The 18,734-nt window shown below is 36.9% G+C and overlaps 1 protein-coding gene across 4 annotated transcripts in view; it reads left to right on the top strand.

The window, feature by feature from the left end:
* Positions 1–18,734, top strand: part of AKAP7 (A-kinase anchoring protein 7) — a 91,638-nt gene that overhangs the window by 38,953 nt on the left and 33,951 nt on the right. For 3 of the 4 annotated variants that reach the window (XM_064447282.1, XM_064447279.1, XM_064447281.1), the window contains exon 7: positions 2,133–2,277. In XM_064447282.1, coding sequence (XP_064303352.1) covers positions 2,133–2,277 — 145 coding nt within the window. Of the gene's footprint in view, positions 1–2,132; positions 2,278–3,298; positions 4,261–18,734 lie in introns of those variants that run through there. The other variant, XM_064447280.1, reaches the window with a different exon arrangement.

Raw genomic sequence — 18,734 nt, 5'->3', positions numbered from 1 at the left:
GGACTAATCTAGCCACAGAATATCAGATTTTAAATAATATCAGTGAGGCTGGAATAAATGTTAACTTCCAAGGAGGTCATGTACCTGAAATGAAAAGCATTCACCACTAGATGTCATCGTTTCAGAGGTTAAGGAAGTGGAAAGACATTTCTGACCTTCACTAAATTAGACTTTAGGGGACCAAAAGTCTAATTTAGTAAACAGGAGCAAAAGTCTATAAATGAGACTTTAGAGAACCAAAGGTGCAGGTACTTAAGCAAAGTGCTTCTGAAGTCAATAATTTTGTATGTAAGTAAAAGCTCAGTAGACATACCAATAGTGAGCCCATCTTGCGTATGAGTAATTGTAAATGAAGCATCACAGGAAGTGCATGAGTGTGATGCTCAGGTGAACGGATATAGTGTAAGGCTGTGAGGAAGGAGACAGCATCTGTCCCCTTTAGGGTGTCTGGTAAAGGACCTTTTCAGTGCAGAAGGGGATAATAAGAAAAGGAGAAAGCCCTAAACAACACTTACAGACACAAACCTGACCAGCATAGGAAAGGAGGCAGCAGCAAGAGCCAAAGCTGGTCAGTATGTGGAGTGTGGGGATGTTTATTTCAGTAGCATTGTCTGGTTGAGGACCTTGTCGGGATGGTAAAGGAAAGGCAGAAGCCATAAACAAAATATAGAGAGACACAAACCTGTCAAACATAACAGACAAAACCAAGAAACAAACCTTGTCAGTCACACTAATTGAAGGGCTATCAAGAAACCTCAGGCAAACTGGGACTTTGCAGCTGTTGGGGATGTAAAGCTGAGGGTCCAGGGTGTTGGGGGGCGGGAGTGTGGGACAGTGAAACAGGTGGGCATGTTCAGGGGAAGGCGATGGGGAGGAACAAAGGAGGAGTGGACAGAATGGGCTGTAAAAGGGGCCAGTCTTGTGTAAAACGGGGCTGGTGGGTACGCTTGCCTGACCGAGCTGGGATGCTGACCACTGGGTGCTGGGGGAAAATGTCTGCATCTTTCCCAACCTGCATGTGTGTGAGGGGTGTGGGTGTTCGCTACCAAACTTCAAGCTAAACCAGCCAGCAAATGGGGGACCTGTGGGGTGGGTAAGGGGGCCTGGGATCTGGTCAGGGGTGCTCGGCAGACAGAGGGGCCATGCCAGTGTTTGGGGGATGCACAAATGTGCTTGTGAACCTGGAGACAGTCATGTGTGCGCCTGCACTAGTGACCTTCTGTCTGGGGGCTGTCAACACCTGTGTCTCGTGTGAGCCATGAATATGGGTGCTGTTGAAGACAGTGCCTTGTCTGTGGCAGCCTGTGTAACTGGCCGTGTCCATGTCCTCTGAGCATGTTTATGTGCCTCTGGGACATGAAAGCAGCCGGGTGGCAGGGAGCTCTGGGCTGGACCTGCTGGAGGCAGGGGTCACTCCTAATATCCTTTATCATATAGCAATGATTTTTTAAAAGAAAACAGCATGAGAAAATTCTGCAGAGATCTAATTTCTACAGAGATAATCTATTGAAAATATGACGGAATGAGGAGCCCTAAACTCTTAAAATAGCTACTGTAATGAGGTCTTCTGAAAACAGCCCAATAGAATATTTGTTATGTTTCACTTTGTGCATGCAAAACTACATGATGATACTGATATTCTAGATCACTGCAAGTTTTTTAGATTTGCTGAGATAAAAAGCCTAGTGCTCATTAAATACAACCACATTTTCCTGTTTGGTGATTTTAAAGACCCAGAACACTGCCCTTAACAAACATCTGAGATTCTTCCTTGTAGTAGCATGCCCAGTGGTGACAGCAAGAATAACTTCAGTGACATGTTCCATGAAGACTGTTGCAAACCATTGGAAGGTAAAGCAGTTGTAGCAATGTGTACGTGGATTTGTTTCCTACAGGACTGAAGAGCGAGGGGTAGAAAGGAGGTGTCATGACACTTATTTCCTTGTTTAAGTTCTGTAGGAGACAGTGCTTAACTAAAACAGATGATCTGTCACATTATTGTTTCAGTATTCTTTTTGTATGTTGTAGTGTTCCATCCTAACCTCTGGTTAAAATGAAAACTCTAGGAATTAAATATGAAAATTCAGTCTCTTAGTAGAATGCCCAATTGAATTTTATGTTGCTATTTAAAGGTGAAAAAAATTGACTCAAGCCTGTATGAAGATTTTAAAAGCCATTATTTTGGAGATGAAATCCTGCACCGCCTAGATCTTTGCTCCATGTTGAAAAAAAAGCAACCAAATGGTTACTACTACTGTGAGTCCTCTATTGTTTTTGGTAAGTATGTCTTCATTTTCCTCTTATATCAGTTGTATCTACAAGTTTTATGCCTGAAAAGCCATTTTTTCTGCAGTGTATGTTAGGTGATTCTTGTAACAATATCCATGGAGCCTGACAGAAGTCCGTCCTTTCATCCTGGCTCTCCAGGAACACTGTGCAGTGCTTCTTGCTGACAGCTACAGTTTATGCTCAACTATCCATCCCCATAATCCAGTTCCATTTCTCATCGTAAAGTGGGTGTTTAAGATAAGTGAGATATATCACTCTCTGGAGCTGCGCATCTGTCTGTTGACTATAAAGACAGCCTGTGTGACTAAATTAGATTAGTTGCAGTAATTATAGATGATTAAAGCTAAGTGAAATGTCTTTGGTTTGGCAGAGGTGTGACCTTACTTGGATTATACTCATAGACAGAGAGGATTTCAGTGGTACAGCAGCTTTCATAACTGTTCAGAATACCATCAAGACTTTAAACATTGTACAGACACCTTGCCTAGATCATCACAATGCTAGAAATCACAGTTGTGTCCTCCTGCTTTATCTGAACAGAAGCTTCACATCCCTATGATTAATATTCTAGGCTTGTCTTCTCATTTCTACCACAAGTCATGTCTAGCAGGAACTTCAGGTGGTACACATGGAAGGTCTGTGGACTGAGAGACTATGGAATAATGGCTTGTACAATAAAACTCTTGTTATGTTTAGCTCTCAGTAGCTGATAGTGGATCTTGGGGCTGCTATTAGTCATATTAATAACATGAGTTAAATCTAAGTGGAATAACTAGAGAATGTTGAGGATTTTTTCTTAAATGCAGACACTCCTTTAAATCTAGGAGTATATTATATGATGTATTGGGAATATCTTTAAAAATACCACTACAGCACCTGCAGATCTTTAAGAAATCAGATGACGTGGGAAGACCATCAAGTAGTAATACAGCAAAATACAAAGTTTTTTATATTAACTGCTTTTTTCATCTGATCTAATTAGGCTTATTCTTTATATATGCCATATTAGACATGAATCTCAGAAGACAGATTTATAGCAGGGAACAGGTCATGGTCTTTGGAGGTCAGTTTATATTTTTTCTTCTTTGTACTGGTACAGCTTGGTTTTTGTGGTTTTGGGACTTTTTTTTTTCTGCAGTCACATCAAAGGTTGAATGTAGTGGTGTTGGAAGACATGGCATACTGAAATTCATACCAAAAGTTCATGTGAAGACTTAACTTTGTCTTTTCTCTTCAGAAATAGAAATTAAGAAATAGAGAAAAACTATTTGGCATATTGTCAATGAGCAATAGCTCCATCTCAACAAGAATATGGACAGTCTTAATAAATCTTAATAAAGCAAAGTCTTGACTTTGACCTGCTTAAGGAAAAGAGTACATCTGTTCTTGTATGGATCATCTAATAATAGGAAAGAAATATGAAAAATGTTTTACAAGGAGCCCCAACAATAAAATGCTTACTTAAAGACTATAGTAAGTTTTTCCTCATATACCTTGCAATGTTTTCCAGATTTCTGGTAATAAGCAGAAATATATTAAAAAAAAAAAAAAAGAAATTGACCAGAAATCAATCCATCAAGCAAATTATTCAGTGGATCTAACATATCCCACTCCAAAGCATACTAGCCTACTAGCCTTAGTAATGAAAATATTCATGACCAAGGAATGATCATATCCTCAGAAAGAAAGAACAAAACATGCAACATCAGGGAAGTTTTCCAAGATCATTGCCATCCCAACTAGCTGAATAGCAGTGTCTTCACTGGAAACTTTTCTCATGCAGACAGTTTAAAGGAAAGCCCTGTCTTCATCCTTCAGTAATAAGGAAACTCAAAAAGATGAAAACTTCTATTCGTTACGAAGATACATCCTTAAGGAGTAAGAAATCTCTAAAACATGAAAACTTCTGTATGTTATGAAGATACATTGTTAAGGACTAAGAAATCTCAGGAAGACAAAAACTTTATGAAGGTACCGTGTCCATCCTCAAATTCTGCAAAACCTTTAAAGGTATGATGAGCATAAACAAGAGGAAAATTTCTGATCCGGGCACCTCTTCTAGTTGAGCTAGTTTTGATGGAAAGATCCAAGTTTCAGAGGCTTATAATTGACAGAAATACATGTGAATAATGCATTATACTTCATTTTTCCTAAGCACATACTACTTTTTTCATCTATATAGAAACTATACCTGGTTAATAGGCAAGTTATACCTGATTATACCTGGTGCCTCATCTGCTGTTTATCAGCTGCTTTTCAAGGTCTGGATTGTTTCATTCTTAATGCTATCAAAACTGATACTATGTTGGAGACGAAGGGTGTTCGTGATCAGTTATTACTACTTCTAAATTCCTGTTGTTTGGACCAGCTTTACATAAATACTGTTATTAAAAGTTAGTGCTTGTTTCAGGACTCCATGTAGGGCTGTGGTGGCAACTTGGTTTCTGCCTTGTGGTAACTTGCTTCCCTATGCTGCAGCATTGATAGTGGAAGAGCTCACTGGTCTTGAGGACTGTTTTGAGAACTTATGATTAAATACTTAAACAATACTTTGAACATGTCAGGCACTTTACAAATGCTCAGTATTATTTCCTGTTAATGTTTTTGTTTGCACTTAGGGCTGCCTTTTTTTAGCTTAGGTAGACTGTTACAAAACAAATCGAAAGTAGTACAGGGGAAAAAGAAGTGTAGGATGTCTGTTTAAATTAGTGACAACACGATTGCAAAATCAAACCAGTCAAAATTAAAGCGAGATATATTTATACATATCTATCCCTCTAAATATATCATATTTATTACCTTGTTATGCATATCTCATAGTTATGTTTATATCTGTGTATATAACTATATATCTAATGTCTACTGTACACATTTGTCCATTCAAATATGTGTCTATGTGCATCCAAATGCTTAGAGAAATAGAAATTACCAGATTATTTAACATGGTATAAAATTTTTCATTTGGGTGAAATTGAAGCTCCGCTATTCACAAATATACTTCAGAATATTTTGGAATATGTATCTGGTTAAGGAATTTGGTAAATAACTCATTACAAATAAAAGCTGTTTAGTAGTATATTTGGCAGATATTTACAGTGTTTTTTGAAACATTTTTATAAATGTCTCTTCTTGAACTTGTCTTGTTACTGACATCTCAGAATGCTAAAATTAGACAGTCAGTCTTTCAGCTGTCTTTCAAATATGAGTCCCATTAAATGGCTTATAACAGCAGTCAATCAACTGGTATTCAAAGCAAGAACCGGATGCTTGTTTGGCTTTAACTCAATGCTGGTGTGACAATGTGTAAAGACTTTATGGGAAGTGTCGTTTTCACAGGCCGAACAGAATTTTCCTCTGAATTATTTTTACATGAATACTACATCTGGCTTTCTCTAGCCATGGTATTTGAACAGATGCTCTTCACTAATACCACATTGAGAAAGTATAGTATTATTAGCCCCACTTTTTTCAGTCCTATACAGAGTGAATCTTGCCTAAAAACATACATTTAATTTTTCTGGTTTTGTACACATTAATATCTATTTATCTAAAGCCAATAGGAGACAGAAAACAGCTATATGGGAGCAGGGTTTAAATGCTTATCTTTTAATTTTGGAGAAGAAACTATATTTTAATGAATTTTGAAAAACTAATTTTAAAATGTTTTAAAATGTGATTTGAATAGGGCTTTTAGTAACTATAGGTAGCTCGGATATTAAACACAGGAGGGACCTATTGCAGTTCTGTTAATACATCAGAAATAGTGAAATTTGAAAATTACTTAATACAGACAAAACACTGTAGCTCTAGTTCTTTCTACGTGTATGTATACTCAAACATCTTCTTTCCTTGAAGTGCACAGAAAATACAAAAACAGTGTTTACTTTTTGTTACCTAGAGTTTGGGCCATACTTGAGCGTTATGCATTTAATAAGATGAAAAGATCTAAAAAGGGATCAGAACTAATGTTAGAAACAGAAGTCCATACACAACAAAGAACTGCGTACTACCATAGCTACTAAGTGCCACATCACATATCAGCTTGATAGCTGTGCATTTTAAAAGCATGTTTACAAATATGAGAGCATAAAAGCTTGATATGAATAAAGGCAGCGGTGAAACACCTGCTGAGCTGCAGTGATATGTGCAGCAGGTGAACAGGCTTTGACAATATGCTACAGAGCAGCATCTACTATCTTCAGCAGAGCCCACCAATATCTGCACCAGAAGATTTATCTGCATCTGCATGCCAGTGCCACAGGGTGTGTATTCAGGAGTTAAAATTCGATGTGACAGTGACAGTAATGTTGAAGTTTCATCCTCAAAGTAAGAGTTCAGTTTATTCTTTAAAGCAAACAAAACAGCAAGCCAACAAAGTGTCCTTCAGACCGCCCACCTTATGGCAGCTGTTATGTGCCACCTCAAATCCCAAAGAAGACCAGTGAATGTTGGAATGAGTTGAGCTTCTCAACTATATACTCCTTCACCTGAATGATTGGTCAGTTCTGTACATCATGGTGAAGATGTTCAATAGACCCTGACCATCAAAGGGAGCATTATGTAAATCTTCTTATGTTAGATACGCCTTTAGCATTAAGTATCTCACTTAAATATTTTCAGGATACATTCACGAAGACTTTTCTAGACTTGTTGCAAAGAAGATGTCAAGCTGTATTCAGCCTGTAAACTGTGATAAGGTTCCCCTGAGTAGCTAGTAAGGAGAAGTTTATATACTAGACTTCCCCTGTGCTATCTCTGAGGTGGAGAAACTTCAAGAAGTCTGTTCTGTGGTGTAAACCACCCAGCAGGTTTCTCTGACTTTCTGCATAGCCAGAACTCATATATCTGGAATGTCTCCCAGGTTGGAGGTTAAAGGGCTTACAGTTCCCCTTAACCCTTGCAATCTAGAAATAGCAATATGGAAATCAAAATATCAGGCTACAAACATCTATTTTATCTGAATAAAATCGTAATAATATGGTAAAAGATAATGCTCTTTGCTGCTTAAGTAATTCCTCAAACAGATGCCTTTTTAAGTAGCAGAACATTGATAGGTCGATTTACATTTCAATGGAACTACGTACAAGTTTGGTGTCTAGTCTGACCTTGTCAGCAAGGTACCTTCTGCAGTCTCTCTGAAATAGGAGACACCTACAGAAAGTCATTCATCCCATCCTAAAATGTGTATGTAAGACAGGCAAGATCTAAGAGGTGTCTAAGACAGGCAAGATGTGAGTCTAAGATATGCTACTTGAACAGTTAATATTTGTTAATTAGCTTGCTTGTTAATTTCATATATGTATAGATAAAGATACAATTTTCCAACTAAATGTCAAAAAGATGCATTATATTTACAAGCTTCACGTTTCTGAGGGAGATCAATAACATTATGAATGGAACATGTTACAAACAAAATTTATTCTTGCAGATTGCTGCTGTTAGGCTAGTCGAATCATTAAGTAACTTTTTAATTACTTAAGTTTAATAACCTTGAGTTAGGATTCAGTGGTGCATTTTATGTTTCCACATTACATTTTACGATGTTAGCCAGGCAGCTGCTCAACACCCATGTCTCAAAGAACAAGATGCTCCTGGTGGTGCCTCGTGTAAGAGCTCTGCAGACTGAAAATCAGTTGGTCAGCAGTAGGTTTTGGGGGTACCCACCAAGAAGAAAGAATCAGAAGAAAGAAGAATGGAAGAAGAGACTCATCTGTACCTGAAGCAGAAAATAGGTATGATAACAGCACTTTTTGAACTGAAAATAATACTGAGAAGAAACAGAAGACTGAAGATAGAAGAACTGGAAACCAGTTGGTAGCTGGATAGATTGTCAACATCTCTTGGTTTGCTCTTTTTAAAAAATGCACTGCCAATGTCAAGCAAAACATACAGTAATATTTCACCTTCATCATCAAGGAATAAGAGGGTTCAAATACCGTCTGCGATATGAAGTTTGCCCAGTTTGTCTGAACACTGTTTAAAGTGGCACTGGCTTAAATGAAGAGAAAGACTGCCATTTGTCTCCTTTAGATACTCTCCCGATTCTCTGTCTACAGGTGGTTTGACCTAAATGTGGTCGATTTTATTCATACAGCAATTGAACATTTTCTCACATTGGAAATGGCAATGGTAACCAAGAAAATGCTGTTTTGATTGTCCAGATTGTACATCCTCCAAAATTACGCATATCATATCTTGGTTTCTTTTACCCTCTCTCTTACTCTCATGACAGTGAATCATTTTTTCTAAAGTAATGAATCATTCTTGGATTTTATCTGTTATCTGTCCTTCTTTCTTCTTTCCCTATAATTTCAAAATACCCCTAGGTCTGTTTCTTTTGTTCCTTAATTATTCTTTCCTTGATAGTCAATTTGTAGGCTAGCTTCTACCTTCTCTACTCTATTAAGTTGCAAGTAACCACTCTTGAGTTTTTTGCATTTCTATGGCAGTCTTCCTAAATTTTAATTAATAATATGGCAGTCATACTGCTGTTGGATAAAATTGTCTTGGGCAGCTTCCCTGGAGTTATTTCTTAACATTTGAAATGAGTAATTAATTCATAGTTTGTGAGGAGTTTATCCACAGCTGCTGCAATTTTGTGCATGCAGTACGCTAAATAACTCTTTGCCTACGTAAAAATCAATAGGTATTGTGTGCTAATCAGTAAAGTCTTTCCCTAAAGCACTATTTCTTAGCAGAGTAATATGGTAGAATATTGACTTATAAAAATTATGCTTTTAAATATGGCAGAGAAACCCTCACATTTTAGGTAATAACCTAGAAGGCAGGCTCTTCATGGACATGACTAGAAAGTAGCAATCCAGTGGTTTCTTACACACATAAAATATTTTCAGTTCACTACTGGGAACAGAGTGGTAGTCCCCTATGGATTCCTTTTTGCTAGTCTTACATTAAAACTTGATGGATATTCTCTTCAGTTCTAGCAACATATCTCATCTTGTGTCATCACATTGGGTGGTTTCTTCTGTATTTTATAACTTTCTTCTGTTGAAAAATTGACCATTAGTATAGCATTTTGCATAATGAGATAGAATTTTTATATTAATTTTGTAGTACCAGTTGTATGTTAACAGCTATATTTGGTTTGAAAGTGCAAATTTTTATTTTGGAATGATATTTAATTGTTTTGAGGGCAAATTCTAATGTCCCTGACTTTGAGCTTTAATGTTGGCAAATGTTTGACAAACTTTTCATTACAAAGTGACAGGGAGATTTAAAGACAGCAACATGATATTTAGTATGCAATCATGTGTCTCCTAATACTGAAAGTAAGTAAAACTTTCTCATAACTTTCCGTGATTCTGTAATTTGTGACTCTGTGATTATGAGGTATGTAGTACTTGCTTTATTGTACAGAGTAATTTTTACAATCTTCTTTAAAAATACCATAATGTAATTCTATTCTGAATGCTATTGTCCTTTTATTTTTTAACAAAAAGGTGTCTGAAGTAGTGATGTGTTTTCATGCCAGAGCTGTTATCAGTAGTTGAAAATAAGTGAAAACAAGATTTTCAATAGATGAAACTGAAAAATATGTGCAGACAATGGGATAAAACTGATGAAGTAAATCTGACAGGAGAACACAAAAGCATATTTGACATCAGTAAGAATGTGATTCATGACTGAAAATTTAATTGATGATATAAAAAAGGCAGAATTGATTTTTCATGACATAGCATAGTATGCTATAAAATACAATTTAAGAATGTCCAGCAGCTTTTTTGTATCTTAAGTATTTCTGCTTTAAAGACGTTTTTCCTCAGGCAGACTTTGATGTCCAATTAATTTATTCCTAAATTTAATATATTAAAATACATCAAAAAGATGGAAAACATTAATTTCAAGATATGTTAATTGCAAAAAGTAAACAGACCACCTACGAGGTGAGGAGTAAATTAAATATATAATATTCTTTCATTGAATAGATCAGCAAAAGATAATTACTTTTTATTCTTAACATTTTCCTAGATAGGATGTTGCTTTTGTTGATACATATTTATTATATAGTCCTAATATCAAAAGGAAGGTATGTTTGATTTATCATAATTGGATTAAGTTCTTCTGCAGTTCCTATGAGAAGTGTTTTCAGTAGTTTGAAGGACATGGAGTGAAAGGAAAACCAGTTTTCCATTGTTCAGATGTCAGCATTTTTCAATTGTTGATGGTTAGTGCAGATCTGAAGAGCTTATCCAGCGTGCTACATGTTTACACCAAGAGTCTACTGAGCTTCCTACCTAACCCCTGTGAGGTATTCTAAAATAAGACATGGAGGCAGATCCATAGAGATCAGTACTTCAGGAATAATACAAACACTGACATAAAAATTTAGTTGTTGAGGAACAGGGCTTTGTTCTGCTTAATACCACAACTTACGTTTCTCTTTTTCAGAACAGTACTCAGCAATGAATAGAAACAGGTGGTAATTTCATTTCCAGTAGTTTTCTTATTCTAGACTGTATATAAAATATTTTTGAAGCCCCTACTATTTCTAAAAGTGGTTTCTTTTTAGTGGAAATAATTTCAAGATAAAATGTGACAGATTTTAAAGAAAACATCCTTAATGTGGCATATAGTGTCATTTCTTGTTTCCTAGAAAGCAGCAATGCACTGTTTCTTATGGAAGCAGTAGAATGTAAGAGCAAGATTACATCAACTACAAGCTAAACCATGCCATTATTGTCTTAACAGTAGACTGCCAAACTACTTGAAGTTTTAAACTATTCTCAAACACATCAGAAAGGGCCATCACAGTACCTGCTGAATACATAGTATGTGATCTTCTATTTTTCAAATGAAGATTGAACCTTTATAATCTGAATTCATATTTAATGACGGGAGAGAAACCTGAAACACCTTTTTGTTTATAGGACAGTTACACAGATCTGTTCGGTATGCATGGTTGGAGGGTATCACTCGTGCAGTATAGAGAACTTTCTGGGAAGGTCCAACATACAATTCATAAACATGTTACTTTATTACATGAGTGAATAGTTTCTATTTCTTCTTAGTGAAGTATGCCTGTGTCTGCATGTGGGCCCTTATCTGTCACCTGTCCAGCTGTGGACAGTCCAGCATTGGGCTTAATCCCCCTGCCCCATAGCTTGAAAATTGACCAGAAGATATGGGTTAGAACAGAACCACTGTAGGCAGAATGGTGCCAAACCTTGCCATTTACAGCTGCCAATAAATGGCTGAGAAATGCATAAGAAATAATTTTTTTTACGCTGCCTTTCATGCTATGTGAACATTCCTCTGCTGTTCTGTTGCAAGATTAAAAGTGTTACCCCTCATTACATAAGCTATCTGATACTACTTTAGTGGTTTAAGGTCCCCCGCTTACTTCTGCTATGGAATAGACAAGGAATTCTAAGGATTGCCTGGAGATGACAATGCTTAATAAAGATTTTCTTCCTGCTTCTGAAATGTTGGCTGTCATCTCTAGGCTGATGCTATAGTGTTTCTATGCAAGCATCAGTAGGTCAGGAGTCTTATGCAGCCAAAGCTGTGGTACCAAACATAAGAAAAACATGCATACATACTCATACTTATTAGACATACTTAAAGACATCTAAAGTTAGGCTTCCAATTTTTTAAGTTTCTAAACATATCTACACTGAATTTGCTGAGTCAGTGTGGATTCACACCACTTCCATTCTGAGCAGATACCTGGGTGCACGTGGTCAGCACAGTGCTGAGCTTGACAGCTTGAGTTGGCACCAGATTCTGTTCACCTGGATTCGGGTCAGCTGTGACTATGGGAAGAGCGAGCCTCTCTTGTGCTGCTCTCTAGACTGCATGGCTTTACTTTAGGTAAATAGCTTGATTTCTGAAGCGCTGAGACACTACAGTTGACCCTCTGGCATATACTTTTAAAAACCTCTGTTGTAACTTCATGTTTTGCAAAGAGCAGATTTGTCTTAAAGAATTCTGAGTAACCATTCACAGCCTACGATTACAGCAGAAAGTAATTGCTGCTGACTGAAGACATTTTAAAAAACCTTTTACCTTTGAAATCACTTATTTAGGGAAACAGTGAAAATGCCACAATTACATTTTAATACTTCGGCACTTTTTCCATAGCTTGCTTATTTAAAAAAAATGTCTAAAGTGCTTTGAATCAGAAACCCCAGGCACTGAACTTTATTGCTTTAATCAAGAGAATAAACAAAAGGCTTTCTTACACATAAAACTGTTCCTAATTAAATACACTTAGAAAGTGGGTCAAGCCGAACAAGAACAAAGCACTCTTATTCCAAAATAAGAGCGTTCACATATGGAATTATTCAGAAACAGCTCTTAGTACTTTAAAATTCCCAGCCAGTGTTAATCTGTCTTATCTTCCAAATCCAGGCAAGCCCTATAGTTTTCCTTCCCCGTTCCTATCTATCGTATTACAAACACAAAACACATTGGATGTTAAAAATTTTTATCACTTGATTAGGTTTTGGCAGAAGAGGAGACTTGTTAGTGTATCTTTAATATTAGAAGTGTTATCTTCACATGAAAGCATGTAAAAGCAATCATTATTTTACATGGCAAATATACCTACTTATGGATGTACTCTTTTAGAAGCATATGTTGAATTCTTTGTGATCATTATTATTGGTTAATTCCATTTTCTATACATTGTAATTTCCTTTCCTGACATATTACCCAAAATGTGGAGATGCTGATCTCCAAATATCTTAATTACCATCCATAATCTGGATTAGCTACTACCTCAGTCATTTACACCTTCCATTTGTCTTGTAGTTATCTAATTATCTAGTCAGAGCTTCTCATATATATTTTCTCTTTTCAGAAATATACAGAGCATCTGGTTTATCTTTCTTCATAATTCATTACCTGGATTGGTTTGAATGTACTTAGTGGTTGGGGTAGCTTTTCTTAATTTTGAAGAACACAAAACACATGAAGGCATACTCTTTCTCCAAATGGAGTTTAAAATATTATAGTACAATTCTTTCTATGTAGGCATAACAAGCACGTATTTCAAAGTAAACCTAAATCCATAATTTGAAATACAGATGTGTAAATCCTAATGCCTTAGCTATTTATAAACTATTGTAAATAATTTCCTGATAAAGAATCTTCTATATTTTTACTGCTTCTCAGTATTTTAGAGCCTTTCTTGGTTAATATTACCAATTTTCACCATGATGCTGTAATTATTCAGGTTACTTATCAGGTATAAGGGCTAAGGGGTTTTAAAAATTGAATTTTTTCTGATTGTTTATCTGCCAATCCAGTGTCTCAGAGCAGAGTCAAGAAATTGCAGGCTGAACTGAGTGCTGAATTGAACAAGCCAGTGGGAAACACTCAGCAAAGATCTGTGTCAACACCTCTGTCTTTCGTTGATTTTTGAGTTAGGCATCTCACCCTACTGGGATCCAAAGCCCAGTATCCTCTGCTGATGATACATGGGTACTTAAATCAGGTTTCACTTTTTAAAAAATTTTTAATTTTAAAGAGGAAATTCTTACTACATATATAGTTTGGTTACAATTCCCGCTCAGATTGGACATCAGGGCTTTTTTCTTCCCCCAGCTCAAGGGAAATCAAGCTCCCCAAAGGCTGGAAAAGCCACAACGGGCAGCTTAGCATGGAAGCCAAATGATGCACCTGTGTTCTTCAAGGATCTTCTCCAGAGTAGCAAAGAATTCAGATCTCATAGGGCCAAAGAATGGACCCCCACTGCCCCAAGTCAGACTCTGTAATCCTGTGATTATGTCTTGGAGCACCTAGTTTTACGGAGGTCACAGACACAATGTTAAAATGTCCACTGCACTCTTAATCTCGTGGCTGACGTAGGAAAAGGAGTGCCCGGTTTCTGGATCGTAAGCAGATGGAGCCCAGGCTGTTCAAACTGAGCCAATTCTGAACATGACTGTTTCTACTGCTGGGCAATGGTAAAATATCTGGGTTTTATTCAGGTTTTGGATGCAGACACACCATTCCTGTCTAAGTGCTCTGGTGCTTGTCTTTTTTTTACTGTTCATTAGAGACAAATTATCAGTATATAGGGGTGATACATAGATAAACATATAAATGTCTCTGTGTGTGTTTTCCTGTTTGTGAGTCTGCACATGCATGCAAGTCCACATAGCATAACTCCTAGTATTTACTTTACCGTGAGGTAATGCAAAATGTTCCTTTTAAGCAGCTCTTTTCTTGCTGGAAACCTTTTAATCAATTTAGCCACAGAAGTGGGTGGTGTTTGCATGGAGGAGGTTAAGAAAAAGCACACCAGAAAAGCATTGAATAAATGTGTTTTGGACAGCCTTTGACTGTGGGAATTCTATGGCACCTTGACATATATGTAAGTTGCACAGTAGGCTTCCCATGATAGGTCTTGGACTGAGTATGGCCCGGATGTTCATTTTCACATGTATTGTTAATACCTGATTCATTGAAATGTTCCTTTTCTTTGGAAGCAGTTCGGAGAGTCTCATACACTGACATGTTTATGAATGTCCATTTAAAGGAGCATCTTTCTGTATTGTTGCACGTTGTTATCTTTTGTACGTGAACCCATTTTTCAAGCTGTGCTACCTTTTGCACTCATACATAAAAGTTTCATTAGCACTGAAATAAAATGTTCATGTTTAACATTGTAATTAAATAGATAAATCCTATTTTATCAATTAGTATAAAACAGCAATTTAAAAATTAGAGCAGATACTGAAGGTGTAACCAGTGATTTCTCCTATCTCCAAAATGTATTTATCATTGCTAAGGATGAAAACTCATGTCTCTCTCCCTTCTCTAGGAGGGAAAAACAGCTGTAGTCTGTACAGTACACAGAAGATCTATGGAAATAAACAGAATTTAGGCCAAACAAAGGAAACCATTTTACTTCTTTTAAAGCCTGTTTATACATGAGTACATTTGGTAAAGAAATATTTTTTGATACATTGAGGAAGGGGGAAAGAATTTCTTATTTGATTTAATAGATATTTTATCTTCTCCTTGTTCTGACAGCAAATGCAGAATCACATTCCCTTTTTTGACCCTTATAAATATCATTGTGTCCTTTGAGTAAAGAAATGGGTAGGAATGCCCGCTCAGTTACTTATGTTGTACTCAGTTAATATAGGCATCTCAGTCAAAGCTCCCAATTCTTGAATTCCTTTTTAAGAATCCAAATATTTTGATCAAAATGACATCATTTTTGTACAAATAGAATGGGTGTTCACCTATGAAACTAAAATTCCAGAACACACTTCCCTCCTAGTTATAAATCTTAAAACCTGAGATTGAAAGGCCATAAGCATGCGTCTGGGTGAAGATACAAGGAAGTTTTCTAGGTGTAGTGTTAGCTGGCTTTTTTTGAAAACCTTCCAGTAAATCACTCCTAGCTGTTAGCTCACTTTTGATTCCATAGATTTCTAGGAGGACTTTCAGATTATGCACTTTCAGTATTACCAACTTTATCTTAAATAGATGTCACTTCAACAACTTTTTGTAGAGATGTGATAGAAAATCATAATGTACAAGCTTTGCTTCACTTGTTCTTACTTGACTTTTTACTTCGTCAAGGAACACGTTCAGATTAATTGTTTCAATACTCTTATATATAATGACTTACAAAATAACTTATTTATTTGAAAACGTGTGTATTTTAATTTTCAATCTGTAAGTATATTCTGTTAATGTCTGAGTCTCTTGGGTAAGTCGTATAATTAGGTTTACATTATTTTAATGAACTCTAATATTTTATCTCATCTGTAATGGAAGGCCAATGGAAAACTGGCAGAACGATTTGTTTAAATCAATATAAAATTAGGAGGCTGTCAGTCTGTGGCAAAGGAATGGGTGAGTTCCAGCAGAAGTTTTTGGTAACATTGGGGCAGAACGTAATTTTTGTGTTACTTAGGTTTTTCTGAGAAGAATGAATAACAAGAATCTGTGCATGACTCACCAAAAGGAGTTTAGTTCACAGTCATCTGAGAAACCAAAAGCTGGCTGACATTCCCAGTTCTCTTTTCCTTTCCATTTAGAATTAGTTTTCTGCTTTGGTCTCAACAAAACCTTGGGGCAGAATACCACAAGAAATGAGTCAGTGTTTTACTGTCTGTCCTGATCTTTTCGTAGAGGCTATCTGGCACTTATCCTCATGATGATGAATCTGACATTCACATATACAGGCAGCCATGGCAGCGTAATATCTATTAGTTAAAATTACACCAACATTTGTCCAACTTTCGATCCTTCGGCAACGCATTTATGATGTGTTGGTAGACCATATGCTAAGGGGTCACCTGCAAGCAGGTTATTCAGTACACTTGCTGCAAAGATATATCAATAATGAATGCATTTTTGGTGCCTGTTTGTGAAACTGAACATTTCAAATTCCATGCTGTTTTCCCCTTCCTTTCAGAGTTTAAATTAAAACAGAAAAAAGAATAATTGTAAAAGGAAATCACAGAATCACAGAAACAGCTTTTTAAAATTACAGTCAATAAGTGATTGCTAGACTAAATATTACAATATATTAGAATATGTGGGCTAGATCCTGCAATATTTTCCATTGCCCCATTTGTGTCTTCTTAGGAAGGACTGAGAGCAAAGTTGTTCCTGAAATAAGTTTGTTTGTCATTGTACTCGGAGTAGAGCTTAAGAGCTCAGCGCATTTGCTACCTGCAAAAGATTGTACTCTGTGTATCAGTTTTATCTGGTGTAGATATGGGCTTAAGGTTGTGCATACTGCTTTAAACTACATAGTGCATCTCAGATGAAAGCTAGGGTGCTGCACATAGATCAGATAAAACAATTCAAAGGAGAGGGAAGCCTGAAGGGTCCATACTTGATTTCTGTTTGAAACTCAAGGGAGAGACTGCTGAATTTCTGAAAATAGCTATTAAAGCTGCATGGAGTACAAAGCTGGAGATGGTTCCATAGTCCAGCTGATCTCTGCTATAGCGTGGGCTGTCAGCCCACCTGGCCGTTCACTGAGATGAATGAATTTAGGTAGGCTGAAAAGATGGTGCTCGTATGGAGTCTTGCAGGTGCATGGTGCAGGTGTGGAAAGAGGACGTTTTGGCTTCTGTCAGTGGTCAAAGCCCTGGCAATGGTGGAGAATTAACTGCTTGGAGCACTAAGCTTTGTCATTTCATTGGTGTAGAAGAAGCTAGAATTCCTCTGGGCATCAGTCTTGGTCACTGGTCTGATTTCCTGCACGTTTCGTATGTGCGTGCCCCTCAAGCACTTAAAATTGAGGATTCTCCATACTGAACCTGGTAACTGGTCAGCGCATCCGTCTCTCTTCCTGTGCCATTCACAGACCTTCTTCCCGCTATGGCTGACCTTTTCGAAGGATTGTTGGCTGTGAAAGAGAAGGATGTATTGAAGGATATATTCAAATCTAGAGATTCCTCTTCTGGAAAGCTTTGAGGTGAAATGTGTTATTTCAAAGGAAAGGGAGTCAAGGGTTAATCCTTTTCTTTCAGAACATGTTTTTTTCTTTATAATCTGAACAAACAGATTGGCTAAGGTGTGTTCCTTGGTTAGCTATGCAATTTACTAAAGCAAATGACAGCTCACAGGCAGATTTCAGTGAACCATAGTAAGGTGCAGCCATCTAGCAAATGCTGTCAGCTGACAACATTAAAACCTTATTAACTGTGTCTTTTTAAATACAAGTTTTACATGGATTCCTTTGCTGACTTCATGCTACTTGCCTTTTTTCCTCCCATGAATCATGAAAAGCCTTTGATACAATCTTAAAAACATAGCTGTAATGCGCAGTAACTAGCACTGGACCCTTCATTTCTGTTCTTTAGTGCTAAGTATTTATTTGCACAGCACCAAATACTGCGCTTTCACTGGCATACCGGAATAATATGGCAGAAGACTGAAAAATTACCTGAAACGCTGGGGTTTTGTTCTCACTAGAACAGAAATAATCTATTACTACTGATTTCCAGAACTTCAAAGAGCATAAGACGTCTGTCTATTCAACATTTATGTTTTCTTCAGCATGTAAAAATACATATTTAAGGAGCGTTCTCCTGTTGTATTGTCAAGTACCTCTTAAATAAATGAAAATTTTACAGAAAGGACTAATTTAAATCTCAACTCTGTCGTGACATGCATTCTTACCAGCAGCTTTAACAAGCAGGAGAAAAAGAACTTTATAATATTCTCAGAAAGTTAACAAATCTGGGCCCTGGAGCTCCAAATATAGACGACTGGGGAAAAGTTACAATACTGAGGAGTGTTGCAACAGGAATGGAAAAGGGGCTGTAATCAAGTCCTCCTGTGCAACCTTATGTCAGCTATATTTTGGGCACATTCAATGAGCCTGTTTATATATCCCAGAAGAATTCTAGTGTAGAATGATAATGAAGAGCAATCCATCAGCAATAAAATACTGGCTGGGGTCAGCGGCATTAGCAGATATGATACACAAGACTGTGGTACAA

This window comes from Phalacrocorax carbo, chromosome 3, assembly GCF_963921805.1.
Source record: "Phalacrocorax carbo chromosome 3, bPhaCar2.1, whole genome shotgun sequence".
NCBI lineage: Eukaryota > Metazoa > Chordata > Aves > Suliformes > Phalacrocoracidae > Phalacrocorax > Phalacrocorax carbo.
The sequence above is the reverse complement of the archived record's forward strand: the minus strand, read 5'-3'. Positions and strand labels throughout refer to the sequence as shown.